The sequence below is a fragment of the Falco punctatus genome, assembly GCF_963210335.1.
Source record: "Falco punctatus genome assembly, chromosome: 2".
NCBI lineage: Eukaryota > Metazoa > Chordata > Aves > Falconiformes > Falconidae > Falco > Falco punctatus.
The window spans coordinates 11,909,201-11,921,357 of NC_137581.1; the positions used below are offsets into that span (position 1 = coordinate 11,909,201).

At 38.7% G+C, this 12,157-nt stretch overlaps 1 protein-coding gene across 8 annotated transcripts in view; it reads right to left on the minus strand.

Annotated features, from left to right (window-relative positions):
* The window catches only part of SLC36A4 (solute carrier family 36 member 4), a 112,737-nt gene that overhangs the window by 58,583 nt on the left and 41,997 nt on the right, over positions 1–12,157 (minus strand). For all 8 annotated transcript variants that reach the window (XR_013926075.1, XR_013926076.1, XM_080375611.1 and 5 more), the window contains one exon: positions 6,346–6,515. Coding sequence is in view for 6 of the 8 variants with exons in the window: in XM_080375611.1 (XP_080231737.1) it covers positions 6,346–6,515 (170 nt within the window). In the remaining 2 variants the exon portion in view is untranslated. The remainder of the gene's footprint in view (positions 1–6,345; positions 6,516–12,157) is intronic.

A 12,157-nucleotide genomic window follows, 5' to 3' on the forward strand; every position in this document is an offset into this window, starting at 1 on the left:
TCTTCAAAACCACTAGGTACAGAACACCATTAAATTACTGTCCCATGTCAGAGTATTTCGTAGGGATCATAGCAACACAAAGGAGCACCAAGTTCTACAGCTCCCAAATGTGCCAATCTTATACCAGCAGTGGATTGGTGGGATATGTTACTAAGAAAAAGAAACTGGAAAAGGAATGTATGCATGTGTAGAAAAGAGTTCATTCAGATGCAGGGATGTCCTTCCTAACACACAGGACTAGAGCTGCTCTAACTAGACAAACATTTTATGGATCAAGAGAATTTTTTAGAACATTGTGTATTTTGTTGAAAATTTACTCTGGGATGGTTTTAAATTCTGTGCCAGACAAAGACAAGCTGCTGTGTCTTGCACCACTCCATGAATTTAGTTACACAAAAAGCAAAATTATCTCTACACAGACTGGTAAAAGGCACAAGCTGCATTTTAAGAAGAGGGAAGTATTTCTATTCTCATTATTAATCTCTTTCCATTCTAGTGTTCTTGCACCCTGCATGTCACCAAAAATAGATAAAAATTTTCCCAAAATGCAACACAGTGGACAGTTTCTCTATAATATAAAACTCGGCTACATTTAACATCTTTCTGCCTAAATTGGTTCAAAATACCCTTTATTATTCCAAAAATATTAACTGACATCAGATCATCCAGCTTGAGTCTTTGTGCATTTTTTTTTCAGATCTGTGCAGAATGAGAAAACTTTATCATAAGAGTAAAGGAAAAGATTATTAGTATCTATCAGAAAAAAAAGTATCATACCAAATGAGAAAGAACAAAAAAATAATCAAAGAAAAATGTTCACATCTACCCTCATATAAACTGTACCTCAGGAAGAAATATAATAAAAGTAGCTCAGGTGAGGCTCAAGTATATAATACAGAAAATACTTTAAAAATTAAAAAAAAGTCTGAATGGGTTGGCAACCTAACTTCAATATAATTTTGCATGGACTTATGCATTTTGCTTCCTTATATATGTTGGAAAATAACCCATATATTGGCACTATCTTGCCATATTCTAGGTAACAAATACTATTTCTTCTCCCAAGATACTTTTTTTCAATATCATGCTCATGCTCTTATCTCACTTAACACAGTGAAATATGTTGTATATGGTTGTAGTGTTATTGTTTTTTCCTTCATGATCCGTTTAGAAGGTTTTCCTACACCTTTTTGTAAGCAAAACATCTGCAGGTCTACTACAAGAGAAGGTCTCAGAGAAATTAGTTTGAAAAATTTTGTTAAGTTCTCAAGAAACTAGAGTAAATCTTCCAAAAAAAATGTTAAGTGCGCTTACCATTGTTACTTCTGGCTGAATAAACAAGTGACAAAGAATTATCCATGCCGCTAACAGTTAAATTGAGATGCATTTTTAATCCATGCTGCATAAACTACAAGCATTTGTCATAGGTCTGCTTACAGTCAACTGACAGAAGTTATGAGTCTCTTGGTATGATTTTCTAAGAACGCAACTAAAACCAGCATCAAACCTTTTGGGTAAGGATTCAGTTCACTTGCCATGGGGTGTTGTGTGTTCAGAAATGAGAGAGGAAGTATCTCTCATAAACAACCCAAGATAACAGAAGACAACGCCAAGCGGACCAAAGCCTCAAATACCCTTTTCTGCTTCAGTTCTTCAGAAAGAGGTTCAACTCCAACCAGAAAGCAAAAGCAACTTGCAACAGTAAGAAAAGAAAAAAACAGCAGCAAAAGTAAGATAAGAACAAACTGGACCTTTGTCTCTCTATCTCTGAGAGCCTAGAGGGGTCACTCAAAGAATTCTCCCTTTGAGTATCACAGCCTGTATCTGTATTAGCAAATAAAATCCAGCCAGTGCTGCTTTTAGCCCCTTGTCCTGTGGCCAAATGGCACAGCATGGCAAAATTTGTATCCATACAGCTCAGCTCTTTCCCACCACAACAAGATGCCTCAATCATCCTTTCTTCAACATTTTGAAGGAAGTGTTGAACACACAGTCAGTAACGGGTTTGGTACACTTGAGTGGTTTTGAACAGAGGAATACAGCTGATGAACTTGATGAGTGTTATGTGCTTCTCATTCCACAACTGCAAGCCAGTTCATCAAGCTTTCCATTTTTTATGATACTGAAAGACTGCTAACAAACAAATCAGCTCTTTTATTAGCTGGACAAATATACAGAAGGAATTAGAAGCATATATATGGGGAAAAAAGAAAAATACACTTTAAGTAAAAATACATTTTGACTAACTGGTCCTAAATTAATTGCATCAAAGGTTTGACCATCACTATACATAACTCAATAAAGCTCCAAAGGCATATTCAAAACGGACAGAAAAACTATTACATCACCATACATGGTGACATAATGGTGTAGCTAGTTTAGAAGCCACTGCTTTTGTAACACACTCTGATTTTTGAGTAGCTTTTAGAAATGGAGAGCAAAAGAGTCACTTTTCTATCTATCTATCTGCATCACTGTCCTTATTCTGGAAGCTTAGATGGATTTTAGCTGGTTAACAAAAACTGACCAGCTACCCACAATTTGCCTGTAATCCTCAGGCTTCAGATCACCCCAAACCTTTACAAAAACAATTTTTAAAAAATATTCAAAAGCAGGATTCAAAGCTTTAAATACACAGTGGTTCAAAATAAGCATCTCCATTACAGTAACTATTTTTCAAGGTCTATAAGGATTCAAATTTTTCACGTTAAGAAACAATTGCTTATATTATCAAACTGATTTTAATAGTAATTTAATACTGTATTTCAATCAGACAAGGATGGCTCCCTAGGCTACCTTTTTAAAAAATTCTAAATCATTTATATGTGCTAAAAGAAGAAAAAAAAAATCTGCCTCTCTTTCAGTTCTACATTTTAGATGATGTTGTGTCTCTTTCAAAGGAAAAAAATTGGAAACTAGTATAACAAAATATGCATATCAATACAGCTAGGCCAAATAGGGCATTAATTATGCTAAGCTTCCACCTGAACTAGTACCATGTAACATCATCTTGAATTTTAATATGCTACAATATTAGTACAGTAGTTAATGTTTGGGATTCACAGTAAGGGAATTGTTGCACAGACTGTCACATCTTAAAAAAGAATAAATGGTGGAAAGAGCCTTCAGCCTCAAGAAAATAAGACCCCAACCAAAGACAAAGAAGAAATATTTTATGCTGAGGGTGTTGAGACATTGGCACAGGGTTGCCCAGAGAAACTGTGGATGCCCCATCACAAGAAGCCTTCAAGATCAAGTTGGATGGGGCTCTGAGCAACCTGGACTAGTGAAAGATGTCCTTGCCCACTGCAGGGTGGGTTGGAACAGATGATCTTCGAAGGACCTCTCCAACCCAAACCATTCTATGATTCTATGAGACCCCAACCAAGGACACTACTAAGTGTCCCATAATCTATATTTCCCATAATCTATATTTGCAGATGCTGCAGGACTTTGTTTAAATTGATGGTCACATGACAACAATTATGCACTTTTTTTACTATAAATATGTACTGATTTAGGCAAACAGTGCTCCTCCTTGGCTTCAGTCAGGAAGTACCTCACAGTCATGAATAAATCGGGTAAACAACACACTGTGCCTCTGTGTCCTCTCCTCAGTCAGCAACAAACTGAGCAAAAACATCCATCCCCTAGGTACCCTGTATACTTCTGAGGATACAAAAAACAATTACTAAGATATTCCAAACAGCTAAACATAACTGCATATAAAGAAAGAAAAAAATATGTAATGCCATAAAACAGAATTTCTTTGATTCCAGAAAAAAGATGTTGTAACAGATCAGCAAAATCAAGCTGAAAACTACTCTCTTTTCATTAAGTCCATTTTCAACACATTCTAATTAATATATTACGCTGAGTGACAATTTGTACTTCAAAACACTATCTAAACTAGAACTGCAACAAGTCTCTTCTCCAAAACCTCCAATCTAGCAGAATGTTTTTAGGAATATGAGCAATTGTCTATCTAAATTAAACTTAAGGACTTAACTGTTCTAGGGCCTGCGTCTGCCTTCTGGTCAATTCATCTACAAGAACATCAAACACAACTCAGAAAGCAGCAGAATTTTAGGTTTGGTGGGTTTTTTTTATCAGGAAAGGCTTATTCTTAAGACAGGAATTGTCCAGCTGGAATTAAACACATAAGCCAAGTTTCACTGCTTAGCTACGCTCCAGGCTCTTTCACATGACCGCTTCCTTAAAAAACTCATCTGCTCCTTGCGTTTCTCTAGTTCAATCTGACCACTTAACGGCTTTTTATGTGAGGACCAAATAACAAGATATTGTCATATGGTTCACTGGAAATTTGTTTTGCTAGCACAGTTAATTGCACACATTTGCTCATCAGTGCTATATCAGGTAGACCTACAGTACTGCACAGCAACAACATTGTACAACACAACCACTGACCTGCTTCTCCTAATTTTTTTTGGTGCTCTGGGGTACTAGCCACGGTAAGACAAAAACAGATGACTTACCTCTACATATGTGCCCTGAGTAGCTCTGAGGTTATTAAACTTATAATGCTGATTCCACAACTTACAGAGCACCAGTTTCCACCTCTTTTATTATCTCTTTCTTTGCATTAGGCCTGTAAAGCCATCAGGATAAATATCATCTTATCACCACATCTGCACTGTAGCCAATAGCTATTTGAAAACCCTCATTTGAATAGCCCTGTTAGACAGCAGGCCTGTAGAATAAAGCAGAATATTACAGCAGAATGAAATTCATTCTGTTGCTTGCACGAGCACAAGAAAAAGCATCTGAGTAGCGGCCTTCTCTTATTTCACATTCCTCTCACGCCTTTTTTAAGATCGCTTCTCTAAAGGCACAAATAAACCCAGAGCCACCATTTAAAACAAACCTTTCACTAATCATATCAACAATGAGCACTACCATGTAATGCTACAAATAGACGTATCTTCCCTTTCAGATGCATCATACAGACATAACGGATGTAGTAAATGTTTGAAGACTTCTGGGTGTTATTAATGTGTGTGTATGTACAATGAAAGGATATAAATAACGTATCATGAGCAATATGCCCCCAAAAACAGAAAAACAGGGAAACACAACACCAAAACCACCACCACCAAAAAAACCCCCACGAAAACACACAAAATAGGCAAAAAATTGATGCCCAAATTTCAGTTTTTAGGATAGCAATACAAAAACAAAACATGCAAACAAGCAACAACAGATACATGAAAATTCTAGCAACCAAAAAAGAACCACTCATCCTTCAAGACACATTTTATTATACTTGCATGAATTTATCATTGGGATCAGTCAGGCAATTAAACAAAACTCCTTTTTAATAATATGAAAAACGCATAGCTCACACTGACTCCAAGGAATGAAAATGAAGAGTGAAAAAGTATCACTTGAAGATTAAGAACATTCTCCAAATGTGTTCTACTTTTGTTTCAAAGAATAACAAAAGGAATCAGAATTCAGCTTAGCAAAGCAATTTGTTTCACATAATTTGAGATTTCACTACTTCAATATGGTACCACAAGAGACATCAAATAAGTAGATGTGAGCGTATAAGCTGCAAGGCATCACTTGATCAGACTGAAAACATGAAAATACTTCTCAGCTTTTACACTTCTGCACTGTTGATATACCTAGTTTTAGGCCCATCAGACACAAAGGTACTGAACAAATTGAAGTTAAATTAATAGTTACAGTATATATCCATCCATAGACAGATACAGAACTAACAATGCACCAGTTGAAATAGCCTTCAGTGTTTCTTCAGCATGTGATATGTGGAGCTCCCATAGCATTAAAAAGAAAAGCTAAATCAAAATTATAATATCCCTGAGACACTGGCAAGCACAAGTTTCATTTTTCTGATAGGAAGCCATTATTATACATTATCCATGGACTTGCATCCGAACCACAAATCTATTCAGCTTTGATGTCTTCTATTCTAGTTGTTTACCTGCTAAACTCAGTGATTCCACTAAAAAAGGCCACTATATCCAATATAAAACTAGCTGGTTTCAGAACTGCAATATGCAATATGGAAACCACATATTACTTCCTTCAACACACCTGGCACTACCTCCTGCCAGAGCTGAAATATTTTACTATAAAGATCATCGATCCGTTTCCATATGCAATTCCATTCAATATGCAAGAAATTGCTGGCCAGGATCATAGCCATACTAGAGAAGCCACAGAGACAGTATATACAGATTTTTTTTTTAACAGTTTGAGCACCTATCAGTTATAAGTATGACAGCACTGAGGCAAGGAACAACCCTTGCAATATTTTTGCCTTCTAGATTACTGGTTTTAAGTCACCTGTGCACTTACCATATATCTTGTGGCAGGTTTAAAGTTATGCTGCCTTTGATTTCATCTCCAAAGCGCAGATACCCTAGAGTAGCGAGTGAGATATACAAGGTCATGACTATTCCCATACCAATGTTCAGTGCCATTGGGAAGCGTGTTGTGTCTTTCATTCTGTTTTCCAATGGGAGTACCTGGAAATAGAGGGAAAAATCAATTACATTTTACGTCCTCACAGTAAAACAACTTTTCTCCCCCCCTTCAAAGCCAATTTCCAAAACTTAGGTGATTTTATTAATAAATAAAAGTACTCTACAATGCTTTACAGCCTGAAAGATCACAGTGGTTTATGCACCCAATAGAAAAGTTCAATTACTGAAAAGTACCTATATTGTTTGCAAAACAGCATTAGTGTGGAAAGACAAAGCAGTATTTATAGGTTAGAAAAAGTGACAATAGAATACGTGTGGGCATATACCCATACATATGAGTAAGGTTACTTTTTTTTTTTTTTAACAGGATCATTCAGAAGCCAAGGGTTATTGTTTTTATTAGGTATGTCTGCACTGTCAGTCTGCATCACTGACAAACCTACCACGCACATGGTTGACACAAAAGCTCACGCTTAGCAGACAGCCTCAGCTCTCCTGGCAGGGAACCTTGAGTCCATGACTACCAGGATACAGACCCAGGCTCTTTTTCATTTTTCTGGCAGACAGGGCCAGGCACACTGAGCACTGCTTTTGCTGAACATAGTGTATGTGCTTTGAGCCCAAACTATAGCCTTGCTGGGCTTGCCATCACTTCAAAGTGAAGACACATTACAACTACTACTGCATGCAGTCCGTGGGAAAGATTGCCTTTTACATGAACTGTATAGCATATAGAAGAATATGCTTAGTAAGTTCCAAGTTAACTTTTTAGCCACGAAGACAAAATTTCCAGGCAAGGCAGGAAAACCAAGTAACAAGCTCACAATCTGCTCTTCCCACTTTGAATAGCATCAGCATAACGGATCCTTTCACATCTTCATTAAAACACAAACTGAAGGTATGTGGACGCTCCTAGACAAGCATATTTTCCCTGTCTCTTTCAGGAGAACTGTACACTCACCTCAGATACTCAATATGGGATATAGCTGAAGATTAAGACACCTAATGTTTTATGTCTACATCTAAGTAAAACATCTAAGCTTCTGTAATGAAGACAGGTAATGATAATATAGTCAATATAGTCAATGGAATAAAGACCACAGTTCAGTTTATCTTTCAGTAGACGTGCAGGTTATATTTGATTAACAGTACAGAACTAATTTAACAAGCTTGTCGTCTCTGGTTAACACTTCTGCCAAATCCAATACAGACAAAACAGTTTCAGTGCAAGAGGGTTGCCCTGTAAAAGTTACTGTCCATTACATTACAGAAAATTGCTTTTTAAATGACTGAGTATTTACTGTTTTCAGTTTAACCAATGTAAGTTATGACAAAAGCAGCTTTCATCCACTAATTAACAAATGGATATATTTGAATTTCTGTCATATTATTTTCTATAGGGCAATTACTCCTTTCCTTCTGGTCACTCAGTGGTATTCACTTCCTGACCTGTTGTTGAGCATCACCACTGCTAATCCATCCCACACAGTTCTATTTCTCCTACCCTAGAAATCCTGAAGAAGTCATTTTCTACTTGCTAACACAGAGATCTCTAAAAAGAAGCACATTTGGAGGCATTTCAAAATTTTCATTCATTTTCAATTAAAATGTTAAACATCTTAAATGAGGATGATCTTTATGTAATTCAGAGCCTCCATTGCTGATGTTTTTCCTCCCAAAAGCAAACTGACCTTGCACCGTAACTTAATCTGGTGGAGAATGCAAAACCTAAACAAAGAAGAGTTTCAAAACTTAAATCAATTTTTAATTGATAGTGTTAGGCAGCAGGAAAAATACAAAAGGAGACATGTGGCTAGAAGTATTACTTTACTGCCACACACAAAAAAATTGTTCATTCCTCTAAATGAATGAAGCTTCTGTGTCCACATAGTGCCTAGCAAGTCATCTTTTTGTATTTCGCATCAAAAACTTCCAGGCAGAACAGACAGCATTTCAATTTATTTTGCCCTCAGTTGGAACTAGATTGGTTTAATATGCCTCCTTACTAAGAGCTTTGAAGGATGAAAATTACAGGCAATTTTTCCCGTCATCCAAGTTTTCCCATTCTTGACTTCCTAAAGACAGACAGTATTTGAGCCTCAGCCAGTAATAAAAATTATCAGTGTTAATTCTCTGGTGATTATAAACAGAATACATTTTCTTCATAAGTTCTGCCATGTTCTACAGCTTCGGGAAATCCTAACAAACATAAGTTGTTACAGTAAGATCTTACTCCAAGCTACATTATCTCTGCAGAGCTTTAGTGGCAATTGCTTGCCCAGCTTACAGATATCAAGTGTCTCAAGTTCACTGGCCCGGAGATTTGATTTCCGAAGTCTCCAGCATTCATTCCTTACATTCCTGGCAGAAGGAGAGCAGTGAACACAGACACACATGCCAGTCATGAAAAAAATCTGATGTTTTTCCACATAACTCCTGTCACAAAAGGGATGCTGGGGACTGCCTGCCTCTGAAATTGCAAAAGCAACCTGTAGGGGACTACTAACGGGGGGGGGGGGGGGGGGAATTAAAATCCTGTGGTTTCACAGTCAGAAGGAGCTCAACTCAAAGACTATGGGACTGTTTGCTATGTTGGAGTGGGTCCAGAGGAGGGCCACAAAGATGATGAGAGGGCTGGAGCATCTCTCCTGTGAGGAAAGGCTAATCTGAGGGTGTTCAGCCTGGAGAAGAGAAGGCTCCAGGGAGACATTATTGTGACTTAAAGGAGGCTTATAAGAAAGACAGGGACAGTCTTTTTAGGAGGGCCTGCTGCGATAGGACAAGGGGTGACGGTTTTACCCTCTTTTAGTTTAGATTCAGACCAAATACAAAGAAGAATTTTTTTTTACTATGAGGGTAGTGAAACACTGGCACAGGTTGCCCAGAGACATTATTGATGCTCCATGCCTGGAAACATTCATGGTCAGGTTGGACAGGGCTCTGAGCAACCTGATCTAGTTGATGTCCCTGCTCATTGCAGGGGGCTTGGACTAGAGAACCTTTAAAGGTCCCTTCCAACCAAAACTAATCTATGATTCTACGCCTTCTTTCACAAAAAAAGCCCTGCAGGCTATTCATAAAAATGCAGAAGAGAAAGAAACCTCCTACTTTTGGCTAAACCTCCAACTGAAATAGAAAAACATTACAAATGTACAACAAACACCGGCTTATGGACATTCTAAAGAGAAGGTAAGTTTATATGACTGCATCAGATTTTAATCAATAACTATTACTAGTAATGACATTTTATATATACACAAATGCAGAATGGCTTCCACTCCCTGTACAGAGAGCAGAGCAGGAGGAAGGAGCACGCAGCACGCAGCAGCATCCAGGAGGTAAGCAAGAAGCAGTTGGGAGCTGAAAGACAGCACAGGAGTTTTCCTGCTGAGCAGCAAATGCCGCGAGGCAGTGAAGGGACTTGGGTCCAGCCTCCCAGGGACTTGACCCCAGGCAGCTCCAGTAACCAGGACCAAGGCAGCTGGCGCAGTCATGGCTGTGGGAGGGGGTGCACAAGAAGCCTGGAGACATTGCTCAAGACCATGTGCCACTGCTGGATCTGCATAACACAGGTGGTGACTTGCTGCACAGCAAGGTCCCTTGCACCAGCTTGAGTGGCCACCCCTGACATGTCGGGATTGAACCAAGACAAACTCCTGAGGGAAGACACCATCCAGATCTAAGACTATAGGGACTATGAAGTGCTCCTTCCTCACAGGCAAGGCTCAGGGCAATGGCTGCCTCATCTGCCCAAAGCATTCTCTGAACCCCCAAGCCAGCATGGATTTATCAAGGATAAACCACACTTAGCCAATCTCACGGCCCTTTGAAATTAAAAGATGGGCTCTATGGATAAAGGGAAAGCAGTGGATGTCATTTACTTCAGCTGAGCCAGGCTACCCATGCAGGATCCCACAGCATCCTTTTTAACAAAATTAGAGACACAGGAACTGGATGGCAGGATTACAAATTGGGTGAAAACAGTCTGGGCTAGAAGGCTCCAAGGGTACAAAGTTCATCAGGAGACCGGTTACTTATGTTGCTCCTGCAGGGTTGATAGTAGGGGTGATGCTGATTAATATCCTTATTAATGATGCGGATCATGGGACAGAACATATCCTTGGCATGTTGGTAGATGACATTAAGTTGGGAATAACAGTTGATAAAAAGGAAAGTAGAGCCTCAGTTCGGAGGGACTTCAACAAGCTGGAGGACTGGGCAGACAGAAACCTCACGAAGCTCAAAGACAAAAGCAAAGTCCTCAACACTGGACAGAGAAATGCCATGCAGAAGTAGAAGTTGAGGACTGTCATGCTAGGGAGCATTTCTGCAGAAAGGGACCCGGGCATCCTGATAGACAAGAAGTCAAACATGAGTCACCAGCCCACCTTCAAGCAGACTGTGCATGCACATGGGCTACACCAGCAAGAGAAGAGGCAGCAGGTCAAATATTCTTCCTCTCTGTGGCACTTAAACTGCACCTGGATACCATGTCCAGTTTTCACAAGACAGACATTGACATAGGGGGAAGTCCAGCTGAGGGAGGTCAAGGTGGCTAGCAGGCTGGAGCACATGAGAAGCTGAGAGCAGAGTTTATTCATCCTGAAGAGAAGGCGACAGCAGGGAACCTCCTTGAAGCCCTCAGCTAACCAAAGGGATAGAGCACTTGCATAGAAGACAGAGCGAGTTTCTAAGAGGTGCACTATAAAAAAATGAGAAGCAACAGTGATTAGCTGCAGCAAGGGGAATTTTCAGTTGTACCTAAGGAAAAATTGTTTTAGAAAGAACAGCAAATTACTGGGACAGACTACCAAAAGATATTGTAGAGCCTCCATTCTCAGATACTTTCATAACTCAGCTGGACAGAGTCCCAAGGAAACTCATCCAGCTGAAGGTAGAGCATTTTTTGAGAAAGTTTGCACTTGACTACCTCCAGAGGTCTTTTCCAACTTAATTTTTCTGTGGTTCTAATGATGCACATTGTTACCTTCAGCAAGATGCTATGATTTCCCGTAGGTCATATGTGAAAAAACTGAAAATGTTATTATTATGAGAAATTCAACCTAGACATCAATACGTGAATTGAAGTAATGTGAAATCAATAGAATAAAGAGCAAGTACCATTTACAATTCCTCACAGGCAACCTACAAATATTGTTCTATTTATTAACAGCTGTTATGATTTTATTACTATTTTTAGGCTTTTTATATTTCAATAAACTTATTTGTACAAGCAGACAAGACTGTCATAGAGTTGTCTATCAAACTTAGCTCATAAAGGAAAACAAAGGACCAGCGACACACATTGTGTTCAACGTGCTTACATCCAGAGGAAGTATTCAAATATAGATTTCCTTTAAACTTCTACCTGTACTGCAATTTTTCAGTCTTTTGCATTTAAACCCAGTCAGTCTGAAGACCCACGTTTCTCCAAGAAAAAAAAAAAAAAAAAGACTTAAAGAAAATAAAATAGCTATTTAAAAACATTATAGGACAATTCCCTTAAGCATACTAACTCTTGCTTTTTAACCATCCATTAAATTAAGCATTGTGGTTTGAACCTGGCTGGATGCCATGTGTCCACCAAAGCTGCTCTGTCACCCTCCTCCTCAACTGTATAGGGGAGAGAAAATACAAAAAGCTTTTCGGTCAAGATAAGGGCAGGCAGATCACTTAGCAATTAT